At 43.4% G+C, this 18,206-nt stretch overlaps 1 protein-coding gene across 1 annotated transcript; it reads right to left on the bottom strand.

Moving 5' to 3' along the window:
* Nucleotides 1–1,519: 1,519 nt before the first annotated feature.
* Nucleotides 1,520–18,203, bottom strand: abhd17b (abhydrolase domain containing 17B, depalmitoylase). Its single transcript, XM_035166038.2, has 4 exons — nucleotides 17,755–18,203; nucleotides 14,673–15,149; nucleotides 5,021–5,200; nucleotides 1,520–4,044 (listed from the first exon to the last, which is right to left on the bottom strand). The coding sequence occupies exons 2-4, from the start codon at nucleotides 15,137–15,139 to the stop codon at nucleotides 3,825–3,827; spliced, it is 867 nt and encodes a 288-aa protein (XP_035021929.1). The 5' UTR covers nucleotides 15,140–15,149; nucleotides 17,755–18,203; the 3' UTR covers nucleotides 1,520–3,824.
* Between the last annotated feature and the right edge of the window lie 3 nt (nucleotides 18,204–18,206).

Raw genomic sequence — 18,206 nt, 5'->3', positions numbered from 1 at the left:
CTTGTGTAACAGCCGGTCTCCTGGTATCTCCTCCGTGCTCTTGAGACTGTGCTGGGAGACACAGCAAACCTTCTTGCGACCGCACGTATGGATGTGCCGTCCTGGAGGAGCTGGACTACCTGTGTAACCTGATTGGGCAGCAGGTACCACCTCATGCTACCTGTACTGACAAGGACACTAGCAGAACACAAAACTAGAGAAGAACCAGTCATGAAGGATAAGGAGCAAACACCACATGCAAAACCATTTCCTTTATGGGGGATGTCTTGCTTTTGTGTTTCCATTGCACATCCTGATATCTCTCTCTCTCTCTCTCTCTCTCTAAAACCTAAACAGAGGAGTGTTAGTAAGACAAACTCAGTATGTTTCTGAACAGAACACTTTGTCTGTGATTCTGCAGCTGAAGTACAAACTAGATAAATCAACCAATTAATGTGAGTTATAATGTGGCCTTTTCATTTCTCATCTTTTTTGTCTGAATGGGACAGGTCCTTCTCTTAAAACTCAAACGAAAGAGGATTTTTTTCTCCGAGGAGTCTTGAATCGCTCACCAGGAGCACTGGAGCGGCGTGGACTGAGGGGAGGGGCTTAAACCTGCAACACAACGCCGCCTGCTGGTATGATGGAGAAATTACCTCAGACAGAGCAAACTATGATGTCAGAACTTGTATCTTGATGTATAAAAATGTTGAATTCTGAACATTGATCTCAAATCTCAGATAAAGTTTACTGTGTCAGAGAGATAGAGAATTACTCAATGACTTAACATGAGCATTTTCATAACGTCTGGTATCATGACCTCTTGTGTCAGGTTAACAGTTTTTTAAAGTCTGCTTATAAAAAAAACAATAACTTTTTAATTCAACCTGGGGAAAGTGCCACTCTGTGCTCCAGGGCCACAGAAATACATTGTGTAGAACTTGGTCTATTATCAAAGTGAAGATTGAAGAAGTGTTCGACAGTAAAACCACGATATATAACCTCAAATATCATTGGCCTTTGACCCACAAAGAAGATATTTGATGCAGAGGTGTTGTTCTGAATCTCTTGATTTTGTACTGCTGTTTGTGCTGATGTGTGACATGTGCCCTCTCACATTTGAAGTCATAATCACACAAGTGAATATGGTGAAACTACACTCACCGGCTCTATTCAAAAACTTGACATTAAAATCAGGTTTTATCAGAAGACCAGGGAATAAATACGAGATGTGAAAGAGTTGCTTTATGACGATCATCCCGACGGAGGGAGTGTAGTTTGGGTTGAATATAAATAGCACCCTGCTTTGTTGGGATGGAGCAAAGTCACATCTCTGTCATAACAGCAGCTCTTGTCCTGTGAGCTCTGCCCCATCACATCTGGAGGAAGACTCCATTAAACTGTATTTGTATTATCTTAATAACATGCAAGATCAAGCTATTACTCCTGGCACAAAAAGATTCCTCTCCATCTATAAACACAAATGAAGAGGCACAAATAGTTTCCCCCCCTGACATCAAAAGTTCAGTCACAAACTGGGTTGCTTCTCAAATATCATTTTATTTTCTCTATCCATGTTAGAATTACTATATTAATATTGTAATTACATATACGTTCCTTCTGTATGGAAATAGGCTGTACAAAATTAATCTAATCAAATCAAGGATGAGATTGGTCGGGGTGACCAGTTCAAAGGTCACCGGAAAAGCCAGAAATGATGGCCTACCTATGTCTTTAATAGTCGTTAGAGAAATAAGAAATACAGTCAAGAGATGATGGCAAAAGTTTGTGAAAGAAAAAAATGTAAATGACATGTCCAGTACAAAAAAAAAATCATTTACAAAGTGAAAACAAAAGAAAGCACAACCCTGTTTATAAGACTAATGAGTTGTGAAACAGTGGTTTTCATAACAACAGATCATCGCGTGACCCACGAGTTACCGATCCTGATCTGGATCTCAGTCAATCTGACAAGCTGTCATCGTCTCCTCTCATTCTGCAAGTGAATAGACCTGAAGGTTTACAGTAGCACCAATTGGCTTGTTGGTTAATTGTCATTAAAACAGCATTTGACCAGGTTTTAGTCAACACAGTATTAAAAATATCCACAAGAAACATTATCCATAGAGTTTTTAAGTGAGTTTGTCAAAGGAGCCTTTTGTGGCATGCAGCGTGACATTTACTTTTTCAGTGCCCTAATGGAGGCGTCAGCTGGCGGATGCTTTGTTTTGCTTCGCACAGAATTAAACAGCAAATCAACGGACGACAATGGTTCCAGAAATACCGTGCAGACAGAAAGAAGGAAAAGAAAAAATAACATTCTTTCCATGATGGAGGCCTTTCATTTTGAGCCGCTTACTCTCACAGCACCCGTGTTGAGTCCTTTAATTTTCACCTCAAATGTAGTGTAGTAAAAGCGTTTCAATAACTTAAAATACAACACTGTCATCTTTAAACAAGTTCCTGAACTGAAAATAAACCAACACCGGCTGCATTGACCACGTTCAGTCCTGATTGGCATTAGTGGTAGAAGTTCTGGATCAGAGCACAGGCCGGTAGCTGCTGTCAGAGTGGTTAAATGTTTTACTAATATAAAGACACAAGATCTGATTCAGGTACATAAGCGAGATCTATAATAACACCTACATACGTTATTTAACTTGATAGAAATAACACTGTCAACACTGGGCTTCTTAATAGATACTATATCAAGGTCTGTGATTTCATTTTGCTGAAAACATGGGAGTTTATCCATTCTATCGTAATGATACTGATCTTACTGCAACGAAACATCAAGGTAAACTCAGAAGTAGGAACTGTGGAAATGTTTCAAAACACAACGTGAGGAAATATCCCACTCTTTATTGGTCAATGACTTACAGCCTCTTAACTGGCGACAGAGCTGCTGACTGAGCTTTGCATCTCTGCAACAGGACATTGTACCATTCTGGGACTGAAGACAGAGGCAGAGACTGAAGACAGCTAGCGGAGCTTTGGAGATGTTTCTAAACCGGATTTTCACAACGTACGCTTAGCCTCTGGAATATATTACACTTAACATTTGGCAACACTGGCACAGCGAGGCGATATGTCAGTTTGTCTGGTACAGTTCTTCAGTGACAGCTGAGACGTGCAAATATCGTGTATAATATAAAAAAATATATAACAAACAGTAATAAAAACAAAAAAAAAAAACATGGTGACTGCACTGTTTAGGACCGGACCTCAAAATCAGACAGGTGACGTGTTTGTTTCTGGTCCAGTCCAGCTTGAAGCAAGGCCATTTCTCTGAACGTCAACAGCCTCAGAAGCCGACCAGAAGTCTCCAGCAACAACTGTGGACCACGTCCTCCTCGAAAAGGCAGCAAGAATGTGAGAGACACACGTACACACACACAACCCCCCCACACACACACACACACACATACAATATTGCATATACACATGGTATGTTGTCTGTGCACATGTCTGCTTCCTCTTTCATTCACGCATTACCATGATGTGCAACTTTAAACATGATAAAAAAAATAAGCAAAAACAACAAAAAAATAAAGAAGTAAATGATGTGTAGTTGTAAGTTCACAGCTGCAGCATGTGGAATGGATGATACGGACAGGTCCTGAGCCCGGGACCCCTGGAGCTCCAAGGGGGAGAGGGGTTTGATAAGAGAAGTCAGCCATCAGGAAGTCAGAACTACAAAGACGATCAACACTTCTACCTGCGTTACTTCACGCGATAAAAAGTTCTACTGCTTCTACTCCTTGTCCATCATCCAACTTTTCCTAGAAACTACCAGCTTTCTTCTCTTTTCTCTTCTTCCCTCTCCGCCCTCATCTTCAGTTCCTCTACAAGTTGACAAGCTCGTGGGCGACAAACTGTTTGAGTCTCTCCAGGTACTGTCCGTAGAGCTCCACGTCATTGTGTCCAGCCCCCTCCACCCAGAGCGGCTCCACGGGGCGCTGACAGCGTTCATACAGCGCCAGGCCGTGGGAGAAGTCGATGACCTCGTCCTCTGTGCCGTGGATCACCAGCACCGGTGACGTTACCTTGGAAATCTTGTCGATGCTTTGAAGTGAGAATAGAAAGGGAAGAGGGAGTTAGGTCGAGATTAATAAAAATACAGACATGGTGACAAACAAAAAAGACGAGGACTGATTTGAGCTGTTCTTAAGATAAACACTGTTTAAAAGTAAAAATAGATGTAGAGAAATAGAGCAGAGCTGGTTTGCTGACTGTCCACTAGAGGGAGCGATTGGAAATATTTTGAAGGGCTGTGACTCCTTTGAGTCAGTGTAAAGAGATTTGTTTCTTAACACACTACACATGCTAGAAAGTTATTTCTAAAGACATGGGAACTTTTTCGAATTAAATTGTACAGTTTGACCATCACACTGACCAGACTTCATGACTTGGAGCGTAACCCCTGCCCTGATACTATAATATATTCAGACAAATGGGATTTATGGTTAATCTAGTATTGCGGTTGAAAGGGGCCAAACTAAATCTCCCTCTTCCGTCTTAATCATCTTATTCCAGGGTCAGTACAGTAAGTGCAGTTCACATCCGCCAACAAATGGCGGTCTTGTGTGCTTACAAATTTAGATTTGTATGTGAAGGAAAGGACGGACTGAGAAATAGGATTAAAAATGAATACTAACATATGTGTGTGCTTTTGGGCTTGTGTAAGAGCTGTCACATGAACCACTGTGTGGACCAAACAAACTCACCAGGACCGCTTGTGGTTTCATTGGGCACGACCCCGGTATTTCACAATAGGGAATACATCTTATTGTTTTGATAATTTTAAAACACTACCTTTATATACTTGCACTTTCTTTAATCATTCAAATCTGGCTTGGCATTATTGTGCAGAAACATTTACTGCTTTACACAGACTTAAAGAATATAAACACTTGCATCTGAATATATTTGTGTTTTCCCTGATTCCTTCATGCAGAGTTGTTATTTGAAATGCATGCATACCCCATGTAAATTATCTGTGCGTTGTGTGATTTTCAGTGGATGTGCCGTTTTCACTCACTTTGGGAAGGCGTCAAAGCAGTAGGTCTTCTTGGTGTCAGGGAAGGCCACTCTCATGCCTGAAGTGAGTGGGGAGTGGAGGACAACTGCGGCGCTCTCATAGCGAGATGCCAGGTCCACTGAGGGCACAGTGCCAATGCTCTGTCCGTACACGATGACGCTCTCTGGACGGATGCCATACCTGCGAGGGGGACAACGAATATCAGAAAATCAGGCACCATGTGTACACAACCAGTAACCAGACATATTCAGGTACATTTTGTGTAGTCTCAGGCTGGCAGGTGTCCAATGATGCCTTTTGTTAATTAAAAAAAACACGGCTTATTTTTTTCTTTTTTAAAGGCTTTTCATAGGAAAAGGGAAACCTGTTTCTCCAAGTAAAGTCTGATTCATACCCATCACACGTGAAATATATTCAGTCATACTCGCTATCAGTCTTGGATTTGCGCCAAGTGCTGCTCCATAAGCAAACATGCACCTGTGTGCAGTTACTCATACTTATTATCGGCTGAAATGTCATGCTGTAGCGATTACTCAGTGATTATAGGGCCTCCTAAAACAAGCACACACACACAGATCAGTGATACAGTCCAGGCTGAGTGGCTTTCTGCTGCTTTTCACAGCACAGACAACCGCCGCTGAGGTCTTGTGATTCAGGAGGGCGGAGGGAGAATTAGAGGAAAACGAGCTGAGAGGGAGCAAAAAAGAGGCTGATACTGAACTGAGGCTGAGCGAGAACCAAAAACCCAGAAAGAGAGGGGGGAGAAAAATGGAGGAGATGACATTCCACAACCGATTATGGAGAATGTGACGCAGTCTAGCAAGTGAGCAGGTCAGCTGACGACCTGAAGCCTGGTCTGAGCACACTGCATCAGTCTGTGCCGCCGCGTAGTAAACAGCTACAACCAGTATGACTAAATCGCTGCTCAACTCTGTTATTTAAAAAATGGGACACTGACATTACAGGCTCGACATTACAGCCTCTGCACGCCTATGATACACAGTGATGAGCAATGCATGAGCCCAAGAGTCTGACACCACTCTACACCGCTGAAATGGATTATTATATTTAGGAGCGCACGTGCACACACGCACGCACACGTCCAACACAACCTTCGCAAGGATCTGGAAGAATCCGCAGTATTGCAGTGCTACTGCTATAAAAAGGTCAGTATACTTAACTTAAGTGCAGGCACATCCACTTCAGACACAACATGGAAATGAACACACACAGTCTTGATTGTAGACAGTCATGAGCAGGAATACAGGATCTGTCTACTGTTGGTGTGTCAGCTGGCCTTAACCGAGTATAAATAAGGGTGTTAACACTGGCACGGCATGGGAAAGTGACTGCAGGTTGTTGGGTGCTACACTGTTAACATCTATTGAATAATGTTCAAAATGTATGGCCCATCTTAATGGTACAGCATAGTCTAAAGGAGATGAAGGGCAGTAGCAGTCTTCTTCAGTTTGAACACATATAAAAAAATTAAAAAAACACACAGCTCTTTTCTGAGGAGGCCTGTCCGGGAACCAAATCTGTCTCAAACAAGTTCCCCTATTTGCATGTCAATGGCAGTATGCTTTTCTAACGTAGACTCCACCTTTGTCTAGTCTGGTTTGTGGGAAAGCTTTTTTCTCAGGACCTTAAAGGCCTCAAGGGTTTCTGAGTTTGAGCCACAATCATTTTGAAACAGAAAGCGTAATCACTGAAAGTAGAATTTGGAAGAGGTTCGCCGGAAGCCAACAGAAAAGGTAACCGATCCTTTTTTTGCACACCAAGGTTTAGTAAATAAATGAGGATGTCGAGCAAACTGACATGACTCCTGGAAATTAACGTGCTAGGTACACGGGGGCCATTTGCCTAATTCACTTACTCATCACTTATTAAGGGAAGCATTTGATAGTCGATTCAATGTTGTCATCACAGTGCGTTGTTTGTTTACTGTAATCTTCCTGTTGTATCACCTAGACCTTTATCTGCGGTTACCCTTTACTACCACGTGTTGTTGTTAGCGTTTATCTCCTTTTTTATGCCCATCTGGTTAATGTTCTTCAACATATCAGACCACAAAAGGGCTGGCCAATCTTAAGAGGCAGACACACGTATGTCACAACACTATAAAGTTAAAGCACTAATGTCAATGAAGAGAGGGTAAACTGAAAGCTATTTGACAGCTTAGTCATCGGGTCTATTGATATTAGATGGGAAATGTAGCGCGACCGTCACAAAACCTAACTTGGCATAGACCACCATATTCACGCAGCAGCCATTTCCTCTGAAGTCACAGCTCAAATGCTGATTTGAACAATATGATGTACTGCTGTGATCCAGGTTTAGAAGTCATATAAACACAGAGTCTGACAAACTTTTAATTTCAGAGATCCCTCATTGATGTGCAACTGAAAAGACAATGGATAGTTAGGAGGGCCACAGGACCATGTTTCAAGGTTAAAAAACATATTTGATATCTCAAACTAGCTCAAGCTAGCATAAACGTTTTGGCAAACTTCTTTGCTGGATCACAGACATTATCTGTTCATTAGCATTTGAGTTTTCCATTCTGAGCGTGATGTCAGAGGCCACAATTTGAATCGGGTCTATGGAAATGCATGGAGGAGCGTTTTACTAGAGGCCACAAATAGCACAATGAAAAAGGCTTGAACCTGTGATCTTCCGCTTGCAACAAGCTCCCTCTAAACACTATCCCACCCTGCTTACTCTGTACTTTTGGATGAATTCCTGTGGCTTTTTCTCACACATTCAGGAAAGGCTGTGCACAGAGGAGGACAATCACCGTTCTTATAAAGACACTATGACAGGCTCTGAGCGACCCAGCTCCACACAAGACACACACACCCCCACCGCCTGAAACGGCTATCACTGGTCTACAATTTGCTCCATTGCCTTTCAGCCTGAATGGATCTCGACTAGCCATAGCCAGCCATGCACCATGGTTACACCCCTCCCCCAGACCTTCATCAATTTAAACTCCTGACACAAATCCAATCTATTATGCATCACATCCTCCCTCGTCCCCCTGTTCCGTCTCCCGCTCCCTCTTGGCTGCCCACCTCTTGCTCCCTGAAGACAAAAATATTCTCATCCCATAGCCCTCACTATGACTAATAGATATTTTAGGACATCCTGAACATATGTACAAGCATGCTTCACAGATCAGAGTACCATCTGTACTACAGCGGGGGGATCCTCCGCTGAAGCGCTACAGTGCATCTTTTAATTCACTGAATACTTGCCTTTTCAGATACTAAAATACTTAAACATTTAATCTCCATTTATGGCTCAATGCTCACACAGATTTGAGATAAAACTGAAATAAATATTAAGATGGGAGGACAATAAGCACAAGGATTCTAGTCAGGAGACTGACGGGACTCCACCCATCTGACATAACAGGCACAGTTGCCTTTGTCGACACCCTTCGTCAGGCAAATAGTCTCTGACATTTCAAGTAGAGAGAAGTGAACAGCTAACTACATTGTTAGTTGTAACTTGTGAGTTGCCTTGAGAGTTTTGACATATGGCGTTTTGTTTGAATCAATCAGACCAGGAAGTGACCGGTTTTTCCTGTTTGTTGGCCACAGAAGACCTCAGTCGGAAAGCTCATTTGAAAATTGGTTGCTAGGCTACAGCTCAATATTAGGGGAGCAGGATTGACTGCTGGCTCGCCAACATCTCCAAGGGAAATGAAGATGAAACGGTGCCTTTCTTTAGTGTCACACACACTGTGTGTGTGTTAATGTGTGTGTGTTAATGTGTAAACCCGCTGACTCATAGAACTGAATCACCTGACCCGCTTCCTGCTCAGGTGAAGGGAGTGCCTCATCCGTGGCTTAAGAAAAGAACACAGGAGGAGAGTGTGTGTGTGTTGGTGTGAGCAGTTGTGTGGTAAGATTGTTGAAGGGACGGGTGGGCCGTGGTTGTTATGTCATATGACTGGAGTGCAGAGAAAGAAGCCTACATAAATGTGTCAACGCTCAGGAGAAGCTGAACTTGCTGACAGCTGAAATACAAAAACAGGGAAAAAGATTGAGTGACACAAAAAGAGAAGCAGAGGAAGTCCGGATCTGTTGTGTTCAAAGTGCCAAAAAAAAAAAATCAGAGAAAGAAAAGACACAGACAGATCGACAAACAGAGAGCGAGATCCGCCCTCTTCTTCAGGCTGAGCCTGGTCTAACACGAGGGATGTACGAGGGCTGTGGGCAGCAGACTAATGCGAGGCAGAGATGCCTTTTGATGTGATAAACACAATTTTTTTTTATTCATGTTTGGCTGGGTCAAAAGGCTGGTTTGTACCCTCTTTATCACACAGGCAGTCAATTATGAGACTGGCACAGCCCTCAAAACAGACACAGACAGCTGAGTCAAAAAGTCAGGAAATGCATGATAATATACAATAATATACTTGTTTGTTTTTTTTATGTTTTTGGGGGGGGTTATCACCTTTAATAGATAGGACAGTTCACAATTAATTCATGTACATGTAAAAGTGGAGAAGTAGCCTATGCCAGGCCAAAAATATGCCATGCCTGTTTTCTGACCAAATTTCAATTGTAGTTATTAACTCTTAAAGAGGACATAGCATGCAAATTCCACTTTGTTAGTGCTTCTACAGGTTAATGTGGGTATCTGGCATGTCTACCAACCCAAAAACTCGGGGAAAAAAAACACTTGCGCATTTTGTTATGGTTCCTCTAAGTCAGAAACGTCATGCTTGAGTGACTCGATTGAGCTTCCTGGGTTTTGTGTCGTAACAAGGCACTGGAAGTCTCCCTACATGGTCTTGGCCCACCCCCCACCTCATCCCCCCCCGTCCCCCCACACTCGTTACGCCGGGTTTACACCGGAGGCAGCGAGGCGCCGTTCCTGCACGCAGCCGCCTGGCTGTTCACACGGGACGAGCATTTCTCCGCTGGTCAGCCCGCGATTCACTCACATGTGGCATTTGTCTGGATCGCTGGGACTGGCTGCAGCAGTTGCTCGGGCGCGACCGCCGCTCTCCCATGCGTGAGCTGGAATTTGTGTCAGCGCCACACAGCCAGCAGTGTGGAAGACTTCCGCAGTGTTCAGCACTACTGTAACACGGGCACAAACAGAGCCCCCACTGCTACGCCGGGTTTACACCGGACGCGGAAGCGCCGCTGCGAGGCAGCGCAGCGCAGCGCTTTTCGCCGCAAGAGCCGCCTGGCTGTTCACACGGACGTGCATTTCTCCGCTGGTCAGCCCCATAGACTGTATATATAAGGTCGGCCCGCGATTCTGCTTTCTCCGCTTGTTGTTATACCCGTTGAATGTCGGGGTTCGGGGTAAATGATGGTCTTCATAGCCCCCCACCCCTCTCTTTCTCTCTCTGTCTATCTGCTTGTGGGTGGATGGGCAGAGGGGGACATTTAATTATGTGATTGGGAAAATTAAAACTCCAGGACAACAGAAGGGGAATACAAAGTATGGGATGCATATTTGATAATTTATATCATATAAAATATGTTATTTATATCGTTTAAAATCATGGGGGAGAGGGGAGGGGGAGCTGGCTCATTAGCATTTAAAGGAACAGGCACTCAAAACAGGTCACTCTGTGGAGGGCTGTTTTAGACAGGGTAAAAAGGGTGCCGTTTTAAATGATCCTTGTGGTATTTTGACCAAAGTATGTTACAGACATTTCATTAAGACCCCAAGGAACCATATCAACTTGTGGTAAAATGGGCATGCTATGTCCCCTTTAAGTAGCCCTGAGGTGTTGTGAAACATCCTTTCAAACTTTCATCAGTCTTTGCGCAAGACAAAACAAGTTGAAGCATCAGATTAATGTGAACCTGAAGTGCTTGTTGAGGTGATGTAATGTGGAGGGTTTGAAGCCCAAAGCACAGCGTACCTAAACAGAAACACAGAGACAGTGAGACACTGACATTAAAGGGTTGTTGTTGGTGATTGAAGACAAGCAGAATTGGTTTTGGGGACTAACATATGGTCTCATTGTAATATTACATGTTTCAATTAAAGTGAAAAGAGTAGAACGTCCTGCACAGATGACATCACAAATATGATATTGTGGGTCTTTTCAGATACTTTATGTTTAGGTTGGCTGTAAACAAAGCATGTCCTGCATCTTTTCTCTGTGGCATACAGTATCCAGAAGGGACACTTGACACACTTCATCCACTGTCACAAAGAAACTGACTTCAGTAAGAAGAATAAACTAAAGCTAAATAGCTTTGAATCACATCATTATCTCATGAGCTGCTCCTGAACGCTGGCTGATATTACAGAGATCTAACGCTTTATTAGCGACTCGGAATCTGTGCTCATAGACAGCGGAATTACAACTTGGTGAATGCACAACAAAGCACAGCTGTTAAAGAACAGCAAGCACTCAGACATGAAACTGCAGTCAACTCGACTTGACTGGGAGAGCCAGAGGGAACTCAGTCCTGCAGTGCTGTGTGACTGCTAACCATGGGACCTACTTCTTGAATATCTAGTTATTTCCTTATTCCTGTAAGCCTCTTATCTGACTTTGAAGAGGTTTCTTTCCTGATTAACCAACAGCCACATGATACAGTGTCTGATTTACTGTTAATACCTTCTAAGCCGTTTAAAAAAATTTAAAAAAAATCAGCTGATTTACAGAAACAGCCTTTTACAGCTACTACCTCCCTGCAGTCTTCCAGAGGACAGACAGGGACAAGGGGTCACACCATGCAAACTGTCATCAAATCTATATAACTCAGCTCACATAGTAAGTTGACCGTTATAGTTTGAATTCATGTCGGGAATTGTCGTTAACCACATCCTGCTCCACACACATATCAGCAAGCATAATTAGCTGGTGTCTGTTTTGCTCTGCTCAGATTAAATGAGATCTCAAAGTTAATTTCTGTGCTGGTCATGAAAACAAGAGGAATAAAACAGAAAAATCTGTTCAAGTCGTGCAAGTGGTGCACATTATAGTAAGAAAAATACAGGTTGTGTTTTAAACCCTTTTGCTTTTGTTGCTTTTACTTTCTGTCACATGCGACACTGTCAGCTAAAATTTGGTAAAACTTTCTTCAAAGGAAGCAGTACCAGTGACAGAAAGGTCTCAGTGAATTACTGCCTTTGATTATCCCGCATACACACTCAGAGTCTGGCCACGTTCCTGCATGCAGAATCTTTATGATCGAGGGTTTCCTGTTTAACTTGCCTGCTTCCTCATTTAAAGGTTCTTATTTACAGAAGGCCACTCAGTGAAGGGGTTGATAGTGTCAAGTGGAAGAGAAGTGCTGACAGAGATCTACTGCACAAGTCAGTAGCTAAGAAACAGTAACTTTAAGTTGCTGGTGGCTGTACCAAGATTATTCATCAGCACTTAGAAATCTCTGCAGAACCAACAACTTAATTTAGCACAAACAGAACACACACACGTCAGCTTTGACACAGGAGGAGCATGCCACACTAGAAGCCTGGTTTATTCTTCTTTGTGACGGATTTACACTGCTCCGGGTGTTTTACTTCCGGCCTTTTTATTTTTCCTCAGCAAACAATCTCCCTCTCCTCTCTTCGCCATTTGTTTGTCTTGCAGCAGGAAGTATACAGAAGCAACCTACTGGATGAACTTTTATTTCTCCCTCATCGACAAACAAAAATGCCCAGATATGATGTCAACATTATTTACACTGATTAACACTGTGCAACTCCTCCTCCACATCCTGTTCTTGATCCAAACAGTTGTATGGCACTACCATCCGCCTTGAACGCATGTGTGTATAAGGCAGCAACTAACAAATATAGCCAATATACAATGTGCGTTGAGGGTGTGCATCAACCATCTGGGCTTTTCATTTCATTTACTGTCATTCAAAATTTGAGAAGTTGGTTGGAGCAAATGTTTGAACTACACAGTTTCAGCTCTTTATATGTTTATGTACTGAATGTTTGTGAGACCCCAATACAGACGCTCTCTTGGCAATCCAGCACCAAAGACACAGAGTGTAATGTCTGTGGTGTTATGAAAGGACAAAAGGAGGAGATGACGAGAGACGTCGCAGTTCTTAAGTATAGATGGAAGGAAGTGTGGGAAGTGAGGTTAGACGGATGGACTGGTAAACATTGTTTACATTCAAAAACGCCTTATCTCAAATTTTCTGTGAGGCCTTCACATTATAAGCTGGGAAAATGTATTTAAATGAAAACAGGATCGTGAAAATAACATTTGTTTACGCATGGTTTTTCTTGTAAATCTATTTTTCAAATTTCACGAGATAATGAATTAATGCACACTAGAAGCCTGGTAGGAGATGTAACTGTAGTGTAAATGTAAACAGCCAATTCCTCTAGGCCACGTGCACTGTAAAAAATGTGCTTATTTCATTATCATTACAAAGATACAGTGTGGAATAATACAGTTATCGTCAAAAAGAAGCCCTGAATAAGCAAGTTTTATCAGCTGAAGAGATTCACAGATACTGATCAAGGAATATACAGATACTGCAAATAGGAGTCGAATCTCGGCTGTTGATAATCAGTACACTGATAGTCTGTTCATAGGCTGCAGAGCATAAACATGCAGGAGAGCACCCACTCACACCTACAGATTGTGGGCCGGCGTAAGCATAGAAACCATGCGCCTTATAAATCGCCTACAAAAACATCATGTCACTGCTACTAAACTTTCTTTCCTCCACATCTCCAACTATGATATTATGAAGTCTGATCTGATCATCCCTCCACTTGGCTCCCTCAGTAGTCTTCACCTACTCTTGTTATGTCTTCGTGTCCCTGGGATTTTTCAGGCGGGTTTGCTTGGATTTTTCTTTAAATCTGTTTTGATTTCAGTGGCTCCCATTTAAACGTGAAACTCCTGCACGGCTGCCGACAATCACAGCATAAGGTTGTAAAGTTGTTTGTTGATATGATTCTTTCTTTGCTGTTCACAATGCTGACAGCATACTTTGTGACTTGAAATATGCAAAGGAAAAATTACAGCAATAAATCAGGATAGAAGTTGAACTATGATCTTCCAAAGTAACCAATTAAAGGTTTTAATGTTTCTGCCTGCTTTTTGGGGATATGCCACTTCCCTTTCCAATTAAAGCTGGGATTGGTAATCCTGGAAAAGCAACTGATACACCCCTTCCCATCGGCCCTCTCGTCGAAGCCATGCCCCTAAAACGCATGAATGATCACTGCCTGACAACTGCTAGATGCGCATGCTCAGGCGGGGCGCACGCACAGACAGATAGTTCGGTTAGTGCCGGACATATACATCAGCCAATCATTTCATTTGGTCTGAGTGAAGTGATTTTTGTCCTTTGAGGGCCACGGACCGGCTTCTTATTGGGACCTGAAGAGGATTTCCACAAATAAGATAAAAAAAGTGTTTCAGGAACAACTTACCAAGTTAAAGTCATGCGATGTCTTATGTTCTTCACCATTAAGGTTTATTTTACTCCAAAGTATAGATGCTGTTTGGCACATAGTAGCCACATTTGTGAGGCTTAAGTCTCCAGTCCATTATAAATCAATTACAGCTTCTGTATGCTATTAAGTTACTCTAATATCAGCATTCACCACAACTAATCGATAACTCTTTTCTTCCCATCGTGAACGGGTTACCCTCATCTCCTCTTAATTCATCATCATCTCTCCTTACCTTGACCGGAGGGCCTGCCAGGCGGCGTCTACATCGGCATACAGGTTCTTCTCTGAGGGCTTCCCGGAACTGGCCCCGTAACCCGAGTAGTCGTACGAGAAGACGTTGCAGTTGATCCGCGAGCCAAGGCCGATGTAGAAGCTGCTCATCTGGCCCAAATCCACTGCGTTTCCGTGGGAGAATAATAGAGTGTACTGGGCGCTGGGAGAGCAGCGGACAAACATGCAGGCAATGCGGTTCCCTCTCGAGGTGCGCGTCATAAAGCACTCAATGGCGTCCTTCTCACGGGCCGAGTACTGCCAGTCGGCGCGCTCAGAGAGGTGCAGCGTCCATTTGCCGCCGCTCTCGTCGCACATGAGGCTGTAGGTGGGCTCCGGGGGCAGGAAGGCCAGCTTGGAGGCGATCTTACTGGGGCATGGTGGACAGCAGAACAGGCAGCATAGCTCACTGAGGGATAAGTGATTCATCCTAAAAAAACTGTGGCAAGAGAGGGAGAGGACAGTTAAAACAGAAACAGCCAAACTTCATTACTGAATTAAATCAAAAAATTGCCTTCGAGAACTAAGAATGAGAAAAACAGACATAATCTCATAAAACAACAATATCTGGGTTGTCTCAGACAACTGCAATTTGTCACTGCATCCGCTGCAGACTGATCACAAGGAAAACACCACAAGAGCAAATTCGTGCCATACAGCCTGTGGATTATGTTCTATCTCAGAATACAAACACTTGTCTTTGTTTAGTTTAAAACCCCCTGGGGTTTACAGAATTTAGGGCTAAAGCCAGGCTGCTGTTGTCTTTTTAAAAAAAAAATACACCATCAATTCTCTTCACCAGAACGCATGGCTCTCTTCACCCAGGGTAATAAGAAAATATAGTCCTGACCCCAATTGAGTGGTTGTTCTCATTCTGCCTCGAGGCTCCAAAACCACTCAGACCGTATAGACTTAAAAGACCTTGTTGTTCCATCCAGCACCTGGACCTAAGGCTACCGCTTAGATATCCCAGGTGCTTTTTGAAATGCAGTAGCCAGCACTGGAGATGTCAGCAGAGCTTGTTTTGGTGACACTGGTTGGTCAGGATAAACAAAAGGTTGAAATTCCAAGTATGCTTTAAATGTATCCCTTGGTTTTACATTGAAATTGGACTCCTTTAGTGTTTTTTAAATAGGGAGAAGCTGATCATAATGTCAGGTTATGACAATGTGTGGAGGATGAAGGTACTAGAAGACAGACATTACACCCTGCTATTTCAACTTTGCAAATACATCAATTAATTAGTCTATGTGAACACGACTGTATCCCTGCAACACAAAGCACTTTTTCCTCCACCCTGTCAAGTTTAATTGGGTCCACTTCATTTCAACTCCTGCCATAGATACTTGATTAGCCTGGGGTCTAGACCTGACCGATACATGACACCATCAGTGACTACATTTACATGAAGAGCAATATTCAGACAATCTGAATAAGATATTATTTCGATTATGGTGTTGCCAATAAAATATACCATTCAAATCCCGTTTAAATATTACAGAGCATCGCCCGACTAGGACTCAAGTCAAACATATGTCCTACAGTTGTTTACACTCAAATCCAGGGTAATTGTCATCAAGCAGTTGGTAGCTGATGTATGTTGATGTCGCAAAATGCTATGAAAACTCCAATAGGACTTTATAATGCTATTCAGACATGCGTGTCTTGTTTACATAATGTGACTTAGCTCAGAGTACTCCACATGTATTAATTAGAATTTTTGCTTATTCTGTGTATGACCTTATTCGGGTTTAGGTAATCAGAAAATAAGCTGTTTACATGGCAGTGCGTCATTCAGACGATTGACTTAATCAGGTTAATACCAGAATATTGGTTTGCACGTAATTGAAATGCAGGTTTGAAGCCCTTCAGCTTATATAAATTCAAGTTATTATTATTAATGTTCGGAGCTGGTATCTAGCAGTAAGGTAAACCCTCTCCCTAGTGGCCACCTGCATAGTTTCTTTCATTTTACCCTCCTAAAGCTTTTCAGGTTGTGCTGCAGGAAAGCATCCAAAAACATAATGCAGCCTCCACATCTTTAACGAGGAGATGGAAGTGTTTCTACTGCAGGGCTTCTGCAGATTAACTCATTAGAATTAAGACTTTTAAAGACCATTGTGAAATTTACGACCCACGTCAAGCATGGCGGACTCAGTATCGGACTCCCAGAATTTACTTACAATACTGGTGTGCAATGTTTGGCTTGTACCAAAGACTCAAGTTAGATCTCAGACTATGGAGCCTTCTCCATATTTATTTTAGTCTTTCTGGCGTCATGTGTATGATCGATGAAGGACCCAGACAGTTGCTGCCTGTCTCCCTCCTTCGTTCATTGACCTCTGGCAACTTGGAGCTACAGATTTAACATAGACTCTGTGGTGACCTTCATCATCAGGATTCATCTGTCATGCTTAATTTCACTCACTGCCCCGAGCTGATAGCTGCACATTCATGGTGTCTGAAAGTTTCTGTGTATCACTCTCCTAATTGACACCCCCCCCCCCCTGTGATGGGTTTGGTTTTGAATGGACATATGTCTTCATGGTGCAGTTGAACAAGAACACTGGACTACCAGCAGTGAGGCCCTGCAGATACACTTTGTATTAACCCTACATCCCACCTTCATTACACACACACGTGACTCACGGGGCCCATTCATGTGAAAAACTGGTTGTACCTGATATGGTTCAGGGTGAATGCATTTCTTATAAACCATGTTCTACATTATGCTGTGACATCCCATAAGGAGCGTGTAACAGCCAAACACACAGCGGAACCTATTTGCTTCCCATATTCCCCCAAAATAGCCCATAATCCTGCAGCCATGGAGGCAGAAGGGAGCCCCGCAGCGATTTATTGTAAAATGGTGGTGAAGTAATAGGGAGATTACACTGACTCAAGGCTGCGGTTGGTGTGTGTGGAGGTTTCATTCCCAGAGGCTACACGGATTCCACTGACTGGCCAATTAACTCGCGACACTAAACGAGGAAGGGTGTGTGTGTGTGTGTTTCTCCTGAACAGCGGACGGATGACAACATTACCTGGATGGAGGCTGGACGCCGCTTTCGTTTTTCCTTTCTGTTCTGACGTGACAGTGTCGGTCGCCGTGGTCACAGACGCTTTCCTTGCACCGGGACAACTGGACTTATCTTCTTCTCGACGCCGGGATTGACGCGGCTGTCCCTCGGCCAGATGATGCTCCGTTCCTCCGCCCGGGGTTAATTTATCAGGAACTCTGAAGTGTTGGCTCCACCACAGCTGGGAGTCGCTGTGAGCGGTTAGCGGCGGCGGCGGCGGCTCCTCCTCCGGTCCGGGGCTGAAGTGTCGGTCCTCCGCTCGGCTCCCTCAACACACGGTCCTGGACGACAGCGAGGCCGACTCGGGGAAAACGTTGGAGTCCGTACAGGTCAGCAGCGACATGAACTATACAGAGTCACAGTGTTCACATCCGCTTAGGAACATCCCTGCGTCGGTTGTGAAAATCGCTCTGCTG

This window comes from Hippoglossus stenolepis, chromosome 9 (assembly GCF_022539355.2).
Source record: "Hippoglossus stenolepis isolate QCI-W04-F060 chromosome 9, HSTE1.2, whole genome shotgun sequence".
In the NCBI taxonomy this organism is placed as follows: Eukaryota; Metazoa; Chordata; class Actinopteri; order Pleuronectiformes; family Pleuronectidae; genus Hippoglossus; species Hippoglossus stenolepis.
This window is presented reverse-complemented; position numbering and strand designations above follow the sequence as displayed.

Bases quoted from the DNA above. Each gene is read 5' to 3' on its own strand.
- abhd17b (XM_035166038.2), bottom strand. From the start codon at position 15,139: ATGAATCACTTATCCCTCAGTGAGCTATGCTGCCTGTTCTGCTGTCCA. The intron at 5,201-14,672 runs GTAAGGAGAGAT...TCCCCCTCGCAG, and splicing joins TGGCAGGCCCTCCGGTCAAG to GTATGGCATCCGTCCAGAGA. The intron at 4,045-5,020 runs GTGAGTGAAAAC...CTCACTTCAAAG, and splicing joins TGCTTTGACGCCTTCCCAAA to CATCGACAAGATTTCCAAGG.